This window comes from Nicotiana attenuata, chromosome 1, assembly GCF_001879085.1.
Source record: "Nicotiana attenuata strain UT chromosome 1, NIATTr2, whole genome shotgun sequence".
Taxonomy (NCBI): domain Eukaryota; kingdom Viridiplantae; phylum Streptophyta; class Magnoliopsida; order Solanales; family Solanaceae; genus Nicotiana; species Nicotiana attenuata.
The window spans coordinates 85,883,880-85,906,034 of NC_031989.1; the positions used below are offsets into that span (position 1 = coordinate 85,883,880).

Below are 22,155 nucleotides of genomic sequence, written 5' to 3' on the forward strand. Positions count from 1 at the left end.
AATTATGCAGCTACACAATAGTGTACTTACATAAGTTAGGAAAGTAAACGGGGCAGGGCGGAGCAGGATTTAGCGGGACAAGGCAGGGCAGGGCAGAGTAGGACTTAGCGGGCAGGGCATGGCAAAAATCTGAGAAAATACAAAATGGGGCAGGGCAGGGTGAGTCAAAATGTTAGCAGGTCAAGGATTGCCTTGTCCCGCCCCACTCTGCCCTATTGCCATCCATTGCTTGTATGTAACGACCCGCCCGGTCGTTTTATGAGTTACCGCTCCGTTTTCCCCATTTCTGCTTCTTATTGCTTTGTTCATCTGTGTTATATGGTACCGGGTTGGTTGGCTCGGGTTCGGAGAGGTTTTGGTAAGGTTTAAGACACTTAGTTTCTTTTTAGTAAGCTTAAGTTGGAAAAGTCAACCGGATGTTGACTTATGTTNTTATTGTGATATATTGAAACAATATAAAAAGTTATTAAGTTTTGCGAATTTTTTCCAATAAGATATTTTTTAACTTTTAAATAATTATCTTTTTTTTTTTTAGTCAGAACTTAAAAAAATATAAAATTATATTTTATAAAAATGATGGGCCGGCCCATGGGGGCCCGCAACCCACATATGGGCCGGGGTGAGCTGACCATTATAAGGCCCATCAAAATGATGGGCTAGCCCAGCCCATCCCGTCAATTGATAAAGCCCATGTGGGCTGGGCTGGACTAGCCCGGCCCCGCCCATATTAACAGCTCTATGTTTTACTATCAGAAAAGAATATAGATGCATTATTTTAAGGAAATTAAGAGGAAAAAGAAGGGGGAAAAAAGAAAAGAAAAGAAAAGGACATTTAACGTTCTTATTTGAATGGTTTTATTGTCATCCTGAAGAAACTAGAATGTTCGAGATAGTATTATTCTCGTCCCCAAGTTTTATATTACCATACAAAGTCTCTTTTCAAATTGTAATTCTACGTAGCTTACAATCATTGTAATAAATTACTGATAATATAACTTATTATTCATAAAATTAAAAAAGAATTACAAGAAAATATATATGACCACATGTTTTTAAGTTTTACCCGAAATAGCTCATATTGTACATATTTTGAAAATATTAGGGGCCCGTTTGGCCATGAGTTTTGCCAAAATAAATTTGGGATTTATTTTCAAAACTCATGTTTGGCCATAAATTTTGCCCATATTTTGGTCAAATCCCAAATCCCAAATTTCAAATCTCAAAATCAGCTATTGAGCTGATTTTGGGGCAAAATCCTAAAACTTGGGAATTATATACATATTTTTCCAAAATAAAGTTGGAAAATATGTTTTGAAAACGTATGTCCAAACACATTTTCATCTTCAAACCAAACTTCACTCAAATCAGATTTTTCAAAATAAATTTGGGATCTATGGCCAAACGCTAGCTAGCTCTTGCAGATTCAAAATATGTGTTCTTATAACCATTATGGAGTTAAATCTGTGTTCTCACAACCATTGCTTTCACTCTCTCTTCTTCTCACATCTTTTACATATGCTTCAAGGGGCCATCCGCCATTATTGTTTTTCCCCCCTATGTCACATGTTGCAATGTAAAAATTGAAGAGTAGAAGTCCACCATTGAAGGTCATTCAGAGCTTTGCTTTCGAAAATAGAATTTTTTGAGTTTGTTACTTGTTTGGATTGAGTGTTGTTCCAATTGATTGAAAATATCAAAAGGAGTTCAAAATTTAAATTTGAAGTGATTTGGAGTAGATTTGAGCAAGATTTGAATTAAATTTCAGAAAAGACGCAAGGAAGAAGACGAAGTCAGTTTTTTGTATAATTATGTATAATCTTGTATAATAGTGTATATGAGTGTATTAACACATTTTATACACTATTATACACCTTTATACAAGCGTGTGTAGACGAACTTTTTCCATGATTTTCAGTTGCAATTTTTGTTCAACCAATCCAAATCTCCATTAAATGACTTCATTTTATATACAACATCCTTATACTATTTCTAACAAGTCTAAATAACACCCACTCCAAATTTCTCACAAAATCAAATTCGAAATCTAAACCCACATATTTAAGCTTGTTAAAAATCTAATTTTCACCACCCAAATGGATTTGGTTTGTTGAACTAATATTTGAGTCACAGTTACTGATTCGAAAATTAACTTAAAAGCTTGAGCAATCTTTTTTAAAAATTAAATAGTAATTTTGAGAACCTATTGGAGTTGGATGTTGAATCTTAAACTATTATTTTTGGGCTAATTGGTTGTAAATTGAAATATGGGGTAAAATTAAAAGATAGGGAGCCAAGTCGATCTTATGTGAAATTTCCCCTAAAATAAATCTGGTCATAATATCGTTATTAGCTTTTATTGGACAATTACTATAAATTACAAACACAAAATGTTAGATTATCAATGATTCAATAGTTATGACAAAACCACGAGCAAATGTAGTTTTATGTTATTAATCCAGTACTTTAAATATGAAGTAAAAATTATGTGAAAAATATCACCAAAATTACAATAATAGTAGGTATAAATTCATAATTTTAAAAATTTAATAAGTGATTGCTAAACTCATAGAACTTAAATCATGGGTCCGCCTCATGACTCAAGCGGCTCTTTTTCTCGCACGGTCCGAAAAAGAGCTGTACCTCAAGAGGGCGTAATGTAGGCAACTTACTCTAATGCACATATCAATCGTTTCACAGCTCGAATTCATAACATATAGGTTATATTAAAATAATTTTACGGTTGCTCCGGAACTCCCCTCCGCAAAATCACCAATATTGGCCACAACTTTCTTTTCTCACATCAGAAATTAGAATCGCATATTCAGAGGGTCCACCAACAAAGCCACCTGCTTAACCAATTGTCTATGTTTGCATTGTCTTTGTCTTTTTATGTCATATTTTCAGGGCATCAATGATGTTTTTCTTGAACACGTATTCAACCAGCTAATTTTTACTCTTCTTTCTATGATTGAAGGTTAGCTCAATCTTTACTCTTAATTAATCTAAAGTTAGCACTCACAAACTATTATGCTTTTGATCTAATGGAATCCAATTGCATTCCCACGGAACAACGTGAGGCTGATATCAAATTTGATGTGTTACTGTTCAGTCCAACCCGCTAATTTGACACCCCTAATTAGGGATGGTCAAATTGAAAAAAATCGAATCTAATGGAGAACCAACAAACCGACAATCTTTTTTTTTTTTTTGATTTGAGTTTGGTTTTGAATTTTTAAAACCGATCAAATTAGGATTGATTTTAGTTTTAAGCAAAAAAATTCGAAAAATCAAATCAAATCGACTATAAAATACCTATTTAAAACTTATAATTACGCATAAATATGTATATTTTTATAGTAAAAAAATTTATTGTATATATTAATCGTTTGTACTCTTATTTTCTAAAAGGGATACAAAAGAAGGGGAGAGTTGAGGGGATGACAGCCGGGGGGAAGCTAAGTTGAAGAAAGGAAGCTTAGGCCTCATTTGTTTGCACTTAATGGAGGTCTGAATCTTAATCGTCATATCTCAGACATTAAGTGTGTTTGTTTTTAAAGTCTGAATTTTAATTATTCAGATCTTAATCGTTAAGCATGTTTGCTTTTTTTACTTCACAACCACTTAATGGGTCTGAGTAGGTCTGTATGATTAAGATCTATAACAGAGACCTAATTTCATTAAGATGCTATCATCATATTCATTATTAACTGTCGTCGCCGCCTACCATTATCAACTATCACCATGCCACCCACCCCCCACCACCACCATCCTTAATCATAGCCGCCACCATTGTCGACTACCACCACCCACCATCCCCACCACTCCCACCACCATCATTCTCAATGACAACTAACACTCATCCATCGCAACTACAACAACTAACCACTCTATCACCATCAACAACCATAGCTGGTACTGGCCATCATTATAAACTACCACCACTCACCACCATCTTCATCAATCACAACTACCACCACCAGCAGCACCACCCGTCATTATTAATCACCACTCACCACCACCATCCTCAATCATAATAGCTACCACTACCAATCACCACTAGTTATTACCCTAAATTACTACCATCAACCAAATCTACCACCAACCATCGCTTTTAGTCGGCATTCACAAGCACTACCGTTAGCCATCATCACCAGCAACTATCATATTTTAAAAAGCTATATATTTTATTAATGAAATATTAGATTAATTAGTATTTTATTTGACTTTTATGTTTATTAATTATCAATTAAAGGTAAATTTTATACATTCAGATATTAAAAATCAAACAGTCTTAATCATTTAGTATTCAAATCTTAATACACATCTTAACATTTAGATGTATATTCAGATTAAGACGTCTGAATCTGCATACACTGGTTCCGTTACTGATGATGGGGCCCAGGGATTATGTTTGTGGGATCAAATGGAAGCCCGTAATAAAAGCGCCTTTATTGCAATTTGCAAAAGAGAAAGAAACCTAAGTAGATAAGCATTTTGAAGTTCAGTTCAGTTCTATCTCAAAAGAAAGCCATTTTGGGGCCCTTTGTCTGTATTGTTGGGAATCACTATTCACATATGTCTGTCCCTTAGAAATCTAGTGCCTTGTTTGAACTTTGAAACAACACCCAAACTTCCTTTTTTAATTCTATTTTTGTAATATTTAAATTCCACCAATTGAATTATTTATTCATTTATTTCCCTATCAACACTATCCATAAGACTATCGTTGGATGGAACAAACATTAAACATAAACAAATGGGGTGGAAAATATTTACAAAAATTTTGGTCAAAGACCCCTCATTTCTTGTCTGAGATTCCTATCTTGTGGTGCTGTGTGATTGGGAACTAAAAAAATCTAATCTAAAAGCTGCTTTCTCTCCCCAAAAATGTCTCAGAGCATCTTTGCAGAAATGTATGTTTCAATCAAAGTAGCCCCTTTTTCCCTTTGTTCTCTTTCTCCACATGAAAATCACCAATAATAACTTTCCCCAAAAAAGATATTCATAAATTGAGGGGGGAAAATTGATATATAGAATAGTTTTATTGGTTTAATCATATCTTGTCCGAAATTTACTGGTCTGACTAATTCAGATTTGCAATGCGTGAAGAATTCAGTGAAAGGAAAACGCTTCCTATCAGGAAATTTTACATTCTGATGGCTCAAAAGAGCTTTGATTTGCACCCAAGGGTGTAGCCTAGTGGTATGAAGTGGTGAAAAACCATGAAGTCTCAGGTTCAATTTCCAGCGGAGATAAAACACTAGGGGCAGAGCTAGAGTGCCGGGAGCGGGTTCGATTGAACGCAGTAGCTTTATTTCGAACCCTGTATTTGTCTAGAAAAATTTATTGAATATGTGTGAATTATTAATTCAGAACTCAGTAACTTAAAACAATTAGAACCTCGAATCCATAAGCTTGAAATCCTGGATCCGCCTCCGCAATATACACTAGGCTATTTCTTCCCATCTGTCCAAACCTTGGCGGACAAAGTTACTTGATACCTGTTGCTGATAGGAGAAGACATGTATTCTCCCATGAAATTAATCGAGGTACACGCAAGCTAGCTTGAACACCGCGGTAATAAAAAATAAAATAAAAGAGCTTTGATTTATTGGAGGACTTAAAACAGTGTCTGCCACTAGTTGCAGTTATCACCACCAAAAATAATATGAAAAAGAAATCTGTCTTTGAGCAAAAGGAACAAAAGGAGTTTAGCAAAAAGTGGTATGGAAGAAACTTTATTAGAAGAGAATGATGGGAAAAATCTGTAAAGACAAATACAAAAAAAAATATCATTAGACTTTTGACAAACTTAAAAAGTTAAAACATTTACACAACATCCCTTTTAACAAAAATCAATATATTTGTGCTCATTCAAAAAGAAACAATAAAATAGAAACAAACAACAGCTCATTTGATTTTGAACTGTCAACAAGATCAAGAATTTACCAACAAGAAGATACAAACATTTCTTTTTGCTTCAATTAGATCTGCAGATGAACATTAACAAAGGAACACATTTTTGGGGGGTCATTATTTTTGAGTAAGGTACTAAATAAAGTACAACTACAGGAAAATAAAAATAAAATAAAAAAAGGTTATACTATTATCTAATCATTAATTTATCTTCTTCTACCTCAGACAATTTGGTGGATTTTCTTGATTCCACAATGATAAAAGAATCAAGAAAAAGGATTAAAAAAGGACTTAACTTTTTAATCCTTTTTTTTTCCCTTTTAAACATGAGGCTTGCTTCTCTTGTGATTAGCTTTTCCATCTGATCTTAAAACACCACTTGAATCTCCTTCAGATGAAGCATCAACTGATTTTGTGAAATTACAAGAAAGATCAGCATAAAGATCAACAACTCTTCTGATATTATTGTTAAGCTCTCTGATTAAACCAACATTTCTGCTCAAATTATCAGGAATCTTGGACTCATGATTCTGATTAATCTCATTGATTAGTAACCTATTTTGATCCAATATGTTCTGCACTTGTACAAAACTCTTCTGAAATGTCTGAAAAACTTTTCCATCTACTTGAGTACCATTACCTAGGCCTGAAAATGTATCTCCCTCCATAATTCCTTTTGTTTTTTTTTGGTCCTTAGTTGGTGAAGAACAATCCTCTTTTCAATTCAAAACAGGTTCTGCAAAAGTAGATCCCAAATAAAAGGACCACAACAATAATTAGGAAAAGAAAAAAAGGGAGTATTTTTAAAGCTAGTTTTAAAAAAAACATCATAATAACTTCTCATCTGTACAGCTATAGTATTAAGTAAAGACTAAGGGGTCGTTTGGTACGATGGATTAGAGGCGGGAGCCAGGATTTCAAGCTTGTGGGTTCGGGATTCAACTCCTATTAAGTTACTGGATTCTACATTAATAAATTGTACAAATTCAATGAGTTTTTTCACACAAATACAATGTTTGCACCAAAATTATTGAGTTCAGCCGAACCCACGAGGGACATTCCGGCTCTGCCCCTATGATGGATAAGGAAATATGATCTTGAGATAGAAAATTTAGTACCGCCTTATACCTTATTTGGTTACTAATCCTGGGATAAGTTATCACAGGATTAAAAATAGTAGCGGGATAACTTATACCCGTCAGATAATGGAATAGCAATCCCGGGATAGGTTATCCCAAAATAAAGAAGTAAAATTGACAATCACATGATTAATACAACATACCAAATGTAGTTAATAAAAAATAATACCAAAATAGCTAATTCTGTAGAGTATAACTAATCCCAACATAACTTGTCTTCGAACCAAACAACCCCTAAGAGACAAAACATGGTAAGTGTTCTTTTATATGATTTGTTTAAGAACAAGATGTACAAAACAGACAACATTCTGAAATTGAAATCATGATTTCTCAGTTTTTCACCCCATGGGTTCTACTTTTTAACAAGGATAGATAGATTCAAGAAAAATGGAGTATGCAATTATTAATATCATTATTATTATTATTATTATGTATTATTTTAGGTATGATGAGATGAAAAAAAGCAGATCCTATTTTCCATAAGAGGGAAACTTTTTAGTGCGTACTGTTTGTATTCTCCCTCAGCTAAAGGACCTAACTAAGCTCAGAGTATTTGATAGAAGAATCTCCAGACCCAGAAATGACCAGTCTATTTTTGCAGTGCAGATTTGGCCATAACTCTCATATTGGTATTCTTTTCAAGAAAATGCACAGAGACTCACTATAAACACCCACCCACCCACCCAGATACCCCTGTAGTGGGGGGGGGGGGGGGACTTGAGAGAGAAATAAGGTGAAAACAAAAACATTAGCATTTTAAAAAACACAATATATCAGAAACCATAAAGAAGAAACAAACAGAATGCAAATTTGGAATTTTTGCAGAGAAGTCTTTCAAAGTTGCAGAAGCTAAAATTTTGAATTTTAAAAAAACAACAAATATTTGGGGAAGGACTGTACTAAAAGAAAAAAGTCTAAAACTTCATTGAAAATTCTCCCTCAAAACAAAGAGTTATAAAAGAATACACAAATTCAGAAAAATAACATAGCAATAATAATTGAGGGACTGAAAGCTATAAAAACCAAGACTTGATACAGATTTAACAAACCTACCAAACTTGGGAACCCATAAACACTTCAAAAAATGAAGAAAAAAATCCTTTTCATGTGAACTCTCACACTCAAAACAAAGAGAAAAGAGAAGAATAAACAGACGGTGTATAATTAAACATTTTTATTTATATATAAAGCTGAATTGGGAACGTACCTTGAAAATCTGAGAACATTATAATTAAGGAAGAGAGGCAGTAGACATAGATTGGAAAAGCCGAAATGATCGGCGATTGAATCGAATCTCTCAAAAGAGAGAGAAAGAGAAAGAGAAAGAGAAAGAGAGAGAGAGAGAGAATATGTAGATTTGACAGTCACGCTACAACGCACCCTCGTTTATATCTTCTTCCTTTCTTTTCTGTCTCAATTTAATACTACTTCCCTACTTATATTGATAAGAGTAGTATTTTATTTTTTTTATTCTTTTTTATTTTCACTAGGCTGATTAAATTAATGGGCGTTTGGACATAAAAATTGTAAAATTCCAAACAAAAAAGGTGAAATTTTTTTAAGTGAAAATGATATTGGAAAATTAGAGTTATGTTTGGAGATGAATATAATTTTAGGTTGTTTTTGAAGTTTTGTGAGTGATCTGAGTGAAAATTTTGAAAAATAACTTTTTAGAGTTTTTCAATATTTTCGAAAAATTCCGAACTTCATCTTCAACTGAAAACTGAAATGAATTCGAAAAAAAGTGAAAAAAATTGTATGTCCAAACGGGCTCTTAGATTTGCACTTGAAAATTTCATACGGGTAAAGCATCCCTTAACAAAGTAACTTTATATACAGTGCTCGTACCCGAAATATCTCATTAAGGATGAATGAGTACTTACCATGAAAATAACACAGGCTAGCCATTTTTCGGATTGGTAATTGAAAAACAGTCATCATTTGTAAAGTCATTGAAAAATACCCACTATTTTGCTGAAACACGGAAAGTTCTATCATAATATGCTGGATTATGGAGCTCCTGCATATAAACTTCCAGCATACTATGTTGGAACTCCAGCACACGAAAAGTTCCAGCATAATATGCTGGACATTAAAGCTCCTGCGTATAAATTCCAACATATTATATTGGAGCTCCAGCACATTATGTTATTTTTAAATTTTCACTTTACAACAACCCTTGTTGATAAACTAACGTCCACCTTTCTTGTGTTTTGGATTTCCACCTATTTGGTAGGATAATGTAGTAATTGAATTAATCTATTCAGCTCAATTTGTTATCTTGTATAATTTATATCATGCAATGAATTGTACTATAAAAATTATTTATGCGGTGATTAACACTGAATTATGAACTATTGTGTGATGTTTAATAATAACAAAGTTATACATGATTATTTATTTAAAAATTATTTTTGTCGGTAAATAGTTGAATCCCTATATTACTAATACATATTTATATTTTATATCTACTATGCATAAAATAATAAATAGATAATCGCATAACTTAATTCGAGTATTATTTTAATATCACCACTCAAATGATCCATTAGTTATGCGATCATTATTTTCTTATACAGTCGTCGAAGCGATGTATTATCTTAAGTAAGATTTTAAGTAAGTATTAATTATTCCAATATAACCAACCAATTGTTATAGTGTCAAACGGTTTTATGCTATCAAGGTGTATTTCAATTTATTATATGAATTGCATATTTATTTGTGACATTGTGGCGAAGCTAAAATTTTTAATAAGAAGATTAAAAGAAACTTGCACAATGAATGAATATACTTGCCTATAAAGAGGATTCACAAAATTTTGTTTTACTTTATTTACATAATATGGAATTTCAGACTAAAGAAATCTAATTGAACCCTATCAATACACTTAGCTCCGCCACGACTTTTACATAATAATTTTTTTTGCAAATTTTACCTTTTATAGCAAAGGTATACACCTTATTTATTATAAATCAAAATTATTTTAAAATATTATTTTCTATAGCTACCCTTTATATTTTTATAGAAAAATAAGTATTTATGGTATATACTAGAAATAAGGCATGAAATAAGGCATAAAATATGCTATTTATGCTTTTCCTCTCTCTTAGACAGCTTGACATACCTATTTTTAAGGTGATTGTCGTTGCTATATTCATGAATACATGGTGCAAATACATGCGCGTACAGCTGGACTGCCTAATTTTAGGCCTTTTTACTGCTGTATTCATGAATACAGCAGCGCGAATACATGTGAATACATGCGCATATAGCTGGACTGCCCTGATTTTAGGCGTTTTTTGTTGCTGTATTCATGAATACATGGCGCGAATACATGTGAATACATGCTCGTACAGTTGGACTGCCCTAATTTTAGGCGTTTTTTACTGCTGTATTCATGAATACAGCATCGCGAATACATGTGAATACATGCGCGTACAGCTGGACCGCCCTGATTTTAGGCGCTTTTTGCTGTTGTATTCATGAATACATGGTGCGAATACATGTGAATACATGCGCGTACAACTGGACTGCCCTGATACAACAAATACACTATCGTAATAACTGAATAGTAGCTATAGGAAGTAACTATGTATATGGTAGCTATTGAAAATTAATAGCCACTAAACAATAGTAATTTCTGAAAATTCCTCAATATTTTTATACTGTGTATAAAAGTTTAATTAGTTCCCATATTTAGGAATTATTTGCATTTTGCTTATAGCCTATTTGGCCAAGCTTCTTTTTGGCCAAAAGTGCTTTTTTTTTTGCCAAAAGCACTTTTGGCCAAAAATTGAGGTGTTTGGCCAAGCTTTTGGAAGGAAAAAAAATGCTTTTGAGGAGAAGCAGAAGCAGTTTTGGAGAAGCAGAAAAAAGTAGCTTCTCTTCAAAAGCACTTTTTTGAGAAGCACTTTTGAGAAAAATACACTTAGAAGCAGTTTTTTAAAGCTTGGCCAAACACTAATTGCTGCTCAGAAGTGCTTTTCAAACTAATTAGCCAAACACAAATTGTTTCTCACCAAAAGTACTTTTAAGAAAAGCACTTTTGAAAAAAAGCACTTCTCAAAATAAGCTGATTTTTGCAGCTTGACCAAACGGGCTATTAGTTCGGTAGCACCTTTTTTGGTCACATCCAAAATTATGCATCGAGTTAGCTGCTAATTCCAATAATAATGCTGCTAGTTCTAACTTCTAAGTGGTAATCATTTATCAAACAAAGAGCTAAAAGCGACAACATAAATTTCACAAGTTTCGTACTCTGTAATGATGCAAACATCCATCACTCATTTTTTATTTGAACAATAATAATTAAGTGAAAGGGATAAATATCAATATCACTTTCATGAAGTTGCATTCACACCGTTTCTCATGACATGTATTAATTAGTGCTAGGAAGAAGAAATCCCATCCTAATTCTAAGAGCCATGGAGATTTGTTTAGAGATAGAGAAGAAGAGTGAAGAAGAAGAAGACTTAGAAGTCGTGTCCGTTCCGACCAAATGTTGAGTTTGATATAACCCATGTTATACTCAGCTCAATGTTTGGGACACGCGGATGGGTCACGGCCCTTGGATGATTTATGATAGATCAATTATAGACCATCAGATACTTTAATACTAGAAGCTTCGTTCCCTCACGTGACTAAGATGTGAGGGAATATAATTAGTTGTAGGAATAGAATATTTCTGTTATTGCTACGTAAATCAGAGTAGGACAACTGTACATAGTCTCTTTCCTTTGTTATTCTTTATTTTTTCAAATGCAAGTGTATATAAATACATGTATAAGCAATGAATAAGATACACAGAAAATTTTCAATTAAAGTTTCTTCTTCATTTCGTACATGGTATCAGAGCAATAAGCTCGATCCAACAGTCCAACCATCAAATCCTATTACATCAGATTCATCGTCAAAATCAGTAACCTAAAATGCCTGAAACAACCACGACATCTACCGGTGATACGAGCAATGTTGCTAAACCGGTCAGCTATGATGTCAATCACCCTTATTATCTCAACAACTCTGATTCACCTAGAGTGGATCTAGTCTACACTGTGTTTGAGAGAAGAGGATACCCAGGGTGGATGAGATCTATTCTCCTATCTTTGTCAGCCAAGAAGAAGCTTGGTTTCATCAATGGAGCTTGTCAATCTCCAGATCTGAAATCTCCAGAACATGAACAATGGAGTTGTGTGAATGACATGGTCATCTCTTGGATCCTAAATGCTCTCTCAAAGGATATTTGCAGACAGTGTGATATACTCCAAAACTGCAAAAGAGCTTTGGGACAACCTGGAACAGAGATTTGGGAGATCAAATGGAGCCAAGCTTTATCATCTGCAGAAGGAGTTATCAGGATTAGTACAGGGAAACAGTGACATTGTAGGATACTTCACTAAGCTCAAACAACTATGGGATGAATTAGATGTTTTGAATGTTATCATATGTTGTTCATGTGTTTGTGTTTGTGAAGGAAGGCAAAGTTGACTAAGTCCCTTGAGTGTAGATTTTGAGAAGAAGAAAAGGCTTCTTGTATTTCTGTGTATTTTTACATCTCATGAGCAAGGGAATTTATACAAAGCTCCTAATGCTAATTAAGGAAATAAAATAAATCTATACAATCAATAAAGCTATTTAAATCAAATCAAATCAGAATAAAATCAGATCTCCTAAATATAATCAAATCTCCTAAAATCATGCTAATCAACACTCTTGAATCAAGTCTCCTTGAATCATTCTAATCAACACTCCCCCTCAAGTTGGTGCAAATATGTCGCACATGCCCGACTTGCAACTCATAGTATGGAAAGTTCGCTTGTTAAGAACTTTGGTAAACATATCAGTTAGCTGTTTTTCCGATGGCACATGAAACAAACTCAAGACACCAGTTGTAACTTTTTCTTTGATGAAGTGTCGATCAATTTCCACATGCTTTGTTCGGTCATGCTGGACTGGATTATGAGCTATACTGATGGCAGCTTTATTGTCGCAGTACACAGAAAGTTTTCCTTTTCATATAGTCTCAATTCTTGTAGTAGCTTTTGTAGCCAAAGCAGTTCGCAAACACCCTGGGCCATAGCCCTATATTCTGCCTCCGCACTTGATCTAGCAACTACACTTTGCTTCTTGCTTCTCCAAGTAACCAAGTTTCCTCCTACGAGCGTACAATAACCGGATGTTGATCTTCTGTCATTTAGAGATCCAGCCCAATCTGCATCTGTAAAGGCTTCTATTTGGAGGTGATCATGTTTGGAGAAAAGTAGACCTTTCCATGGAGCAGACTTCAGATACCGCAAAATGTGAAAGACAGCTTGCATATGAGGATCTCGGGGATCATGCATGAACTGACTCACCAGGCTAACTAAACAGGCTATGTCTGGTCTAGTGTGGGAGAGATAAATGAGTCTTCCAACCAGCCTCTGATATCTCTCCTTATCAACTGATTCTCCAACCCCACTTTGTAACTTGTGATTGCTTTCAATGGCGATTTTGCGGGTCTGCAACTTTTCATACCGGTTTCTTTCAAAAGATCCAGAATAACTTCTTTTGAGAAATAAAGATTCCTCTTTTGGATGTAGCAACCTCAATTCCCAAGAAGTACTGCAATTTTCCTAGATCTTTGATCTCAAATTCATGTGCCAACAACTTCTTCAATCGAGACTTCTCCTCTTTGTCTTCTCCTGTCATTACTATGTCATCAACATAAACTATGAGAAGAGTGAGTTTACCCGTTTGATGTCTTATGAAGAGGGTGTGATCAGCATTGCTTTGTTGGTAACTAAAGGAGATCATTGCTTTGCTGAATCTGTCAAACCAAGCTCTGGGGGATTGCTTCAGTCCGTATAAGGCTTTCTTCAATCTGCATACCTTTCCTTGACTTTGTGCAGTATCAAATCCAAGAGGAATCTCCATATAAACCTCTTCTTCTAAGTCTCCATGAAGAAATGAATTCTTCACATCAAACTGTTGCAAGTCCCAATCAAGATTAGCTGCACAAGATAAAAGAATTCTAACAGTATTCATCTTAGCAACATGGGCAAATGTCTCTTGATAATCCACTCCATAAGTCTGAGTAAATCCCTTAGCCACCAATCTTGCTTTGAACCTTTCAGTTGAGCCATCAGCTTTGTGCTTCACAGTAAAGACTCATTTGCAGCCAACTAACTTCTTATCTGGTGGTGAAGTGACAAGTTCCCATGTCTCATCTTTTGACAAGGCCTTCATTTCTTCAATCATAGCTTGCTTCCATTTAGGATGTGCAAAAGCTTTCCTCCAATACTGGGGAATAGACATAGAAGAAATAGACAAGGCAAAGGCTCTATAGGAAGGAGACAAAGAATTATAGGAGACAAAATTAGACAAAGGGTGTTTGGTGGTGCAAGATCTGGTTCCTTTCCTGAGAGCAATAAGTTCATCTAACTCATTAGGAAATGTAGATAACTCACCACTAGAAGAAGGTTCAGCTTCGGTACATTGCATGATGGCTTCTTCTGCTCTATTTTTCCTTGAGTAAGTTTTCAAATTAGGCCTATCCAAACGTCCAATAGTCTCCACCTGAATTCTTTCTCCAATTTCACTTTCCCCGGTGACAATGTCATCAAGAGGTCCAGTAATGGAACTAGGTATTATCACCTCGTCCTCCTTACTGCTCTCCCCCTGAAGAGGTGATGAGGTAATACTGAAATAGGGTTCAGATTCTCGAAAGGTAACATCCATGCTAACAAAAGATCTCCTAGAAGGAGGATGATAACATTTGTAACCTTTATGTGTCGGAGAATACCCATTGAAAACACACTTTATAGCTCTAGGATCAAGTTTTCAATAATTTCTAGTGTCGACAAATCAAACGCACCCAAACACCTTTGGAGGAACAGTATATTCATTCTTACCCTTTAAAGCTTCCATAGGACTTTGAAAATTGAGGGGTTTAAGTGGCATTCTGTTGATAAGATAGGCAGCCGCTAGAATAGCATCCCCCCAGTAAGGGTTTGGTAGTTGCATGGTGAACATAAGAGATCTTGCTATTTCTAACAGATGCCTATTTTTTCTTTCAGCAACCCCATTTCGTGCACTAGTGTAAGGACAACTAGTCTGATGGACTATCCCATTGGACTCCAAATAAGCACCAAATCTTTTATCCATGTATTCGCTGCCATTGTCAGTTCTGAAGATTTTTATTTTGGCATCAAACTGAGTGCATATCATCTTATGAAATGACTGAAAACAAGAGAAAACTTCACTTTTGGCTTTTAACAAATATACCGAAGTGTTGGCCCAAGAACAGGTGAAGTTTTGAAGAATGACAAATGAACTCAGTCATGGACCAGGTCCATCTTGTGAAGCATAGTCATGCTCAACCTATACATGTGAGATGCACGTGAAGGAGATAAGTCCTACTGATCAAGCAGCAACTTTTCCTGATCTGATTGAAAAGGTTGCATATTGGATAAGGGGAGAAAGTCTCCTTATATGAAGAGGACACAATCCGGATAAAGATAGTGTTGGAGTTTGAGATCTTCAAGGACTCAACTACAATAGAAGATCAACAACTGAGTCCCAATCAAACTCTGATTACTAACCCATTAAAAGAGAGTGATTGTTCTCTTTCACAGGTAGAGCACATACGCAGAAGTTAAACAAAATTGAGAGCAAGGCGATTTTGCAAGCAATTTATGTGAGATTTGAGTGTGCACTCCTGAAGCTACTTGAACGAGATAGAAGAATCGGTTCCATTGTGTATTCTTTTTATTCTAGTTCAATTGTAGTAGGTGGTTTAAAATTGTACCTTTCAGCTTTCATAGAAGCAATTGTATTAGGTACCTAGAGTGTTCAAGTTATAAACTAACTTGAAGTTGTCGCAACAGTTGAGGCTGTGTGCCACAACGGGATTAGAGTTAATCCTTAGGTTTACAAAGAGTTTTGTAAATGCTGTTTTGGCTCAGTGATTTTAGTGGAAGTTTGGGAAAATCCTACTGAGTAGTAGGTCGTGGTTTTTTCACCTTTTGAGCCAGGTGTTTTCCACTTAAAATCTCTGTGTTCTTTATTTTATGCACTTATTATTCCGCAAACAGTAGTAGTTAGTACACCTAGAAGAACCAGGTTCTTCTAGAGCGAAAATTGGGTACCACACAAATCACCCCTCCCCCTCTCTTGTGTGGTATTGACGTTTAGATCATCAATTGATATCAGAGCAGGTTATCCTTGAAGAGGTTAACACCTTAGGAAAAGATCAAGATGAGTGCACCACCTGGGAACTGGGAAGGGCAATCCACTGCTAGGCCTCCACTCTTCAATGGTCAGTACTACTCCTGGTGGAAGAACAGGATGAGAGATCATATCATAGGAGAGGACTATGAACTCTGGGACATAGTCACTGATGGTCCTTTGGCAACTACAAAGAAGAATGAGGAAGGAGTGGATGTGCCAAAGACAAGAGTTGACTGCACTGCTGAAGATTTGAAGAAATGGGAGAAAAATGCCAAGGCCAATAAATGGCTTGTGTGTGGACTAGGTCCAGATGAGTACAGTAGAATTCAAAGTAATACTACTGCTAAGGAAATCTAGGACACTTTGCAAGTGGCTCATGAAGGAACACCTCAAGTGAAGAGGTCCAGAGGAACACTACTGTATTCTCAATATGAGAATTTCACCATGAAGGAAGGAGAAACCATCCAAGAGATGTATACAAGATTCACCACACTGACAAATGAACTTAAGTCTCTTGGAAGGATTATCCTTGAAGAAGACAAAGTTGAGAAGATTTTAACAAGGGTTCTGCCAGTCTCTTGGGAAAGCAAAATCACTGCTATTCAGGAATCAAAGAATATTGCTACCCTTAAGCTGGATGAACTAATTGGAAACCTTACTGCCCATGTACTGAGAAGGCAAACCATGAAAATGGATGCACCCAAGAAGGAAAGAAGTCTGGCTCTTAGAATTGCTGAAGGTTCAGATCTGGAGGATGAGGAAATGGCTATGATCACAAGAGATTTCAAAAAGTACCTGATGAGAGGAAAGGGTTCCTCAAGAGGTACAACCTTCAACAAACCAAGGGCTCCTGAGAAACAGACCAATGAGGGTTGCTACAAATGTGGTAAGACTGATCACATGATCAAGAATTGTCCTCAATGGGAAATTGAGTGGAAGAAGGAAAGGACTGAACGAAGGAACAGGAAGAAGGAACAGGTTCAACCAAAAAGGAACAAAGGATCAACAAAGGCTATGGTTGCTGCCTGGGGAGAAACATCAGATGAGGACTCAGAAGATGAAGCTGGAGATGAACAAGCACTTATGGCCATCGGAGAATCAGATGATGAACAAGAGGTAAGTATTCTTCATCTCAAAGACAAGTTTAAATTCCTGTCTAAAGAAAGGTTGTCTGAGTTACTGCTAGACTTCATTGATGAGTCTGAGATAATTAACAATGAGAAGGAAGAACTGTCTAGGGAATGTGTGATCCTAAAAGCCAAGTGCAAAAATCTAGAGTCTAGGGCTAATGAGAGTGAAAGTAAAAATGCTGAGTTGAAGAACCAGGTTCTTGAACTTGACACTAGTGTCCTAGAACTTAGATCTGAGAACTTAAAACTGAAATTAGGAACAGGAAAGAAGAAAGCTGATCACACACATCTCACCCTAGAAGAAAACTTAGGAAAAATGAAGGATGAGCAGATAAGAGTATTAAAAGAAGATCTAGGGAAAGTAAAACATGAATTAGACAGAACTTACAAATGGAACAAGGCTTCTGATGCACTCTTCTGGCTCCAAGAACATCACAGTAGCAACAAAAGAGGACTTGGCTATGGGACTCAAGCACCTATGTGGGATCCTAAAAGCAAGTACCTCACTCTTCCTGAGAACAAAATCTGCACACACTGTGGCAAGACTGGCCATTACAAAAATGAATGTAATGCAAAAGAAAAGGCCAGTCAAAAGAACAAAGTTTTTGTTCAAAGAAAAAATAGGCTGCCTGGATGGGCTAGAAGAAATCTAATTTATCCCTTTGCCTATAGAAAAGGACCCAAACTAGTTTGGGTTCCTAAGACTAACCCCTGATTTCTTTTTGCAGGTCCAAGTGAAGGGAAGTAGCCAAATATGGTACATGGATAGTGGTTGCTAAAAACATATGACTGGAAGCAAGAACCAGTTCCTTTCACTTGAGGACCTAAAGGGAGGTAATGTCTCCTTTGGAAATGGGAAGAAAGGTGAGATTATTGGGGTTGGAAAGGTAGGTAAGACAGACTCTCACTCCATTGAGAATGTCTACTTGATAGATGGCTTGAAATACAGCCTGATCAGTGTGTCACAACTGTGTGACAGAGGTAACCTAGTAGCATTCACCTCTACTAAATGCTTTGTGATTAACCTAACCACTGACAAGATTCTTTTGCAGGAAAAAAGAGTTAACAACATTTACATTGTAGATTTGTCTACTCTCTCAGAAAATGAACTAACCTGCCTAAGTGTGCTGGATAGTGATCCCCTCCTGTGGCACAAAAGGCTTGGTCATGCTAGTTTGAATCAGCTAAACAAATTAGTCTCTAAGGACTTGGTGATAGGGTTACCTAACATCAAGTTCAAGGAAGACAAAGTTTGTGAGGCCTGTGCAAGGGGGAAGCAGGTAAGATCATCCTTCAAAAGCAAGAAAATGGTAAGCACAACTAAGACGTTGAAACTGGTTCATATGGATCTATGTGGTCCAATGAGAACCTTGAGCAGAGGTGGAAAGATATATGTGATGGTACTTGTTGATGATTATTCTAGATTTACTTGGGTACTATTTCTAACATCTAAAGATGAAGAATTTGACATGTTTACTGCTTTTGTTAGAACAACTCAAAAACAACTAGGTAATCAACTTGCATCCATTAGGTCTGATCATGGAACTGAATTTGAAAATGCTAAGTTTGCTGAATTTTGTGATGAGCATGGTATAGATCATAACTTCTTTGCTCCTAGGACTCCTCAACAAAATGGAGTAGTTGAAAGAAAGAACAGGACTCTTGAAGACATGGCTAGGACTATGCTTCTTTCTAGTAAACTGCCCCACAGCTTTTGTGCAGAGGCTGTAAACACTGGATGTTACATTATAAATAGATGCATGACTAGACCTCTTGTAGAGAAGACTCCCTATGAGTTACTTAAAGGGAGAAAACCAAATATATCCCATCTTAGGGCATTTGGATGCAAGTGCTTTGTGCACAATAATGGAAAGAACTCCCTAGGTAAGTTTGATCCCAGAAGTGATGAGGGAGTATTCTTGGGATATTCTTCACATAGCAAAGCATATAAAGTGTTCAATAAAAGAACTTTGTGTGTAGAAGAAAGTGTGCATGTTGTGTTTGATGAAACTAACATTCTTTCTGAGAGACAGGAACATGAAGATGAAGATATTGGACTGGTAAAGGACTTAACTGAAGTCTCAGCACAAGTTAAAGTGGCGCCAAAAGAAGGAACAGGTGATGGAACAGGTTCTTCCATCCAGAGCAACCTGACAAAGGGAAGTAATCAAAGAGGAATTGAAACTAATTTCCTAAAAGAACCTGTTCATGACCTTGTTCCTCAGCAACAGAACATGGGAGAAACATCTAGCAGAAATCAGTTGGTGGTGAAACCTCACAAGTATCAAGGTTCTCATCCTATTGAGAACATAATCACTGATCCAACATCTGGAGTCAAAACTAGATCACAATTAAAGAATCTGTGTGCTTTTGATGCTTTCCTATCTATTATTGAACCTAAAAATGTTGTTGAGGCTTTGCAGGATGCAGATTGGGTGAATGCAATGCAAGATGAACTCAATCAGTTTGAAAGAAGTCAAGTTTGGCATCTAGTTCCAAGACCCAAAGACAGATCGGTTATTGGCACAAAATGGGTCTTCAGAAACAAACTTGATGAAGATGGAACAGTTACAAGAAACAAGGCAAGACTGGTGGTCCAAGGTTACAGTCAAGAGGAGGGTATAGATTATGATGAGACTTTTGCTCCAGTTGCAAGACTAGAAGCAATAAGACTCCTCATAGCCTTTGTAGCACACATGGAATTCACTCTCCATCAGATGGATGTCAAAAGTGCCTTCCTGAATGGCTACCTAAAAGAAGAAGTGTTTGTGAAAAAACCTCTAGGGTTTGAGAGCAAGGAATGTCCTGAGCATGTGTACAAATTAGACAAGGCTCTCTATGGACTCAAGCAGGCTCCTAGAGCATGGTATGAACGATCGTCAAAATTCCTGCTTGAACATGGCTATAAAAGAGGTAAAATTGACAGTACCCTATTCTTAAGGGAAAAAGGTAAGGATCTTCTTGTGGTACAAATATATGTTGATGACATAATCTTTGGGGCCACCACTGATAAAGCTAAGCAGGGATTTTGCAAAATTAATGGGAAGTGAGTTTGAAATGAGTATGATGGGTGAGCTTAACTTCTTCTTAGGCCTACAGATCAAACAAAGTCCAAATGGAACCATGATCCATCAGCAGAAGTATGCAAAAGAGCTTATCAAAAAGTTTAAAATGGAAGAATCAAAAGAAATAGACACACCCATTGCAACTGCCACTAAATTAGACATTGATGAACCTGGTTCATCAGTTGATCAAAAGTTGTATAGGGGAATGATTGGTTCACTCTTGTATCTTACTGCCAGCAGACCTGACATTGTTTTCAGTGTAGGGCTTTGTTCTCGCTTTCAGGCTAATCCAAAAGAGTCTCACTTGACTGCTGTCAAAAGGATACTAAGATATTTGAAAGGCACTACTGATTTGTGTCTTTGGTATCCCAAAGGTAGAAATTTCAATCTAGTAGGATATTATGCAGGTTTCCTTGTGGATAGGAAAAACACCTCAGGTATGGCTCACTTTCTTGGTTCATGTCTTGTATCATGGGCCACTAAAAAGCAAAATTCAGTGGCCTTATCCACTGCTGAAGCTGAATATGTTGCTGCTGCAGCTTGTTGTGCTCAACTACTATGGATCAAACAGCAGCTGGTAGATTTTGGCATTGAAGTTGGTTGCATTCCTATATTCTATGATAACACTAGTGCTATAAGTATGACAAAGAACCATGTTCATCATAAGAGGACTAAGCACATAGATGTTAGACACCACTTCTTGAGAGATAACTATGAGAAAGGATTGATCTCAATAGAATTTTGTGCTACTGATAAACAAACTGCTGACATCTTCACTAAAGTACTGAGTAGAGAAAACTTTGAGATGAACAGGTTGGAATTAGGGATGATTAAGATCACCTAATAGGTCCAGCTCAGAATGCACAATGAAAAAAAACAATTTTTTTGGCTAGGAATTCTAAACATGTGTAAATATCTAGATTAATTCTTACTCAGCTTCATACTTTAATTAGTATACTCCTGTGACATGTGTTTATATGACTCACTGATTACTTACAAAATTTTCTCTATTATGGCATTTGAGGCATGTTCAAGAGAGTTCTAAATAAAGAACCTGGTTCAGCAGTATGGGTTCATATGAAAACTCAGGTATGTTTTCCATACTCTGCACAATTAGAAAGATTTATAATTCAATCATGAGAAGAAGTCCTATACTTGTTAAATTCCTAGAAAATTCTATCCGTTAGCATTGAACCAGTTCCGTCCATCTAGAACTCTAAACCGTAATTTTCGCCTAATATCTAGGGAAGCCAAATAGATCATTCAAAATCTAGAATTTCTGGTTGATTAGACTCCTATTTGACCACTGCAAAAGGCTGCCGTTACTTATTAAATGTGTAATCCCCTTTAAATACACATCAATTCTCCAGTCTTCATCATAACTCTAAACCGTCAAAAATTCGTTGTCATCTTCACTTACCCTCTTCTCCAAAATTCCCAAATTTTCTCAAAGAATCAACGATCATGTCTAACCCACAAGAAAATCCTGGAACTCCTCCACCACCATCTCCCTCAAATTCATCCTCAACCACTCCACCCAGTGAATCTCCAAAACCTAGACTACGAAGGGTAAAAATGCTTGCTAGAAAGACTGTGGCATCTGGTGCTCTGAGGAAGGCTTTAAATGAAAAGTTGAAAACAAGCCAAGTGAAATCAAGCAAAGCTCAAAAATCTGACTCCGACTCTGAGTCTGAATCC

The 22,155-nt window shown here is 36.1% G+C and overlaps 1 protein-coding gene across 2 annotated transcripts; it reads right to left on the reverse strand.

Moving 5' to 3' along the window:
- Positions 5,896-8,456, reverse strand: LOC109230016 (protein ELF4-LIKE 4-like). 2 transcript variants are annotated; one of them, XM_019395556.1, is made up of 2 exons: positions 8,263-8,456; positions 5,896-6,652 (listed from the first exon to the last, which is right to left on the reverse strand). In XM_019395556.1, exon 2 carries the CDS (start codon positions 6,582-6,584, stop codon positions 6,237-6,239), a length of 348 nt encoding a protein of 115 aa, XP_019251101.1. In that variant the 5' UTR covers positions 6,585-6,652; positions 8,263-8,456; the 3' UTR covers positions 5,896-6,236. The 2 variants fall into 2 exon arrangements, with proteins under 2 accessions (XP_019251101.1, XP_019251105.1); XM_019395560.1 differs by lacking the exon at positions 8,263-8,456 and adding an exon at positions 8,109-8,230.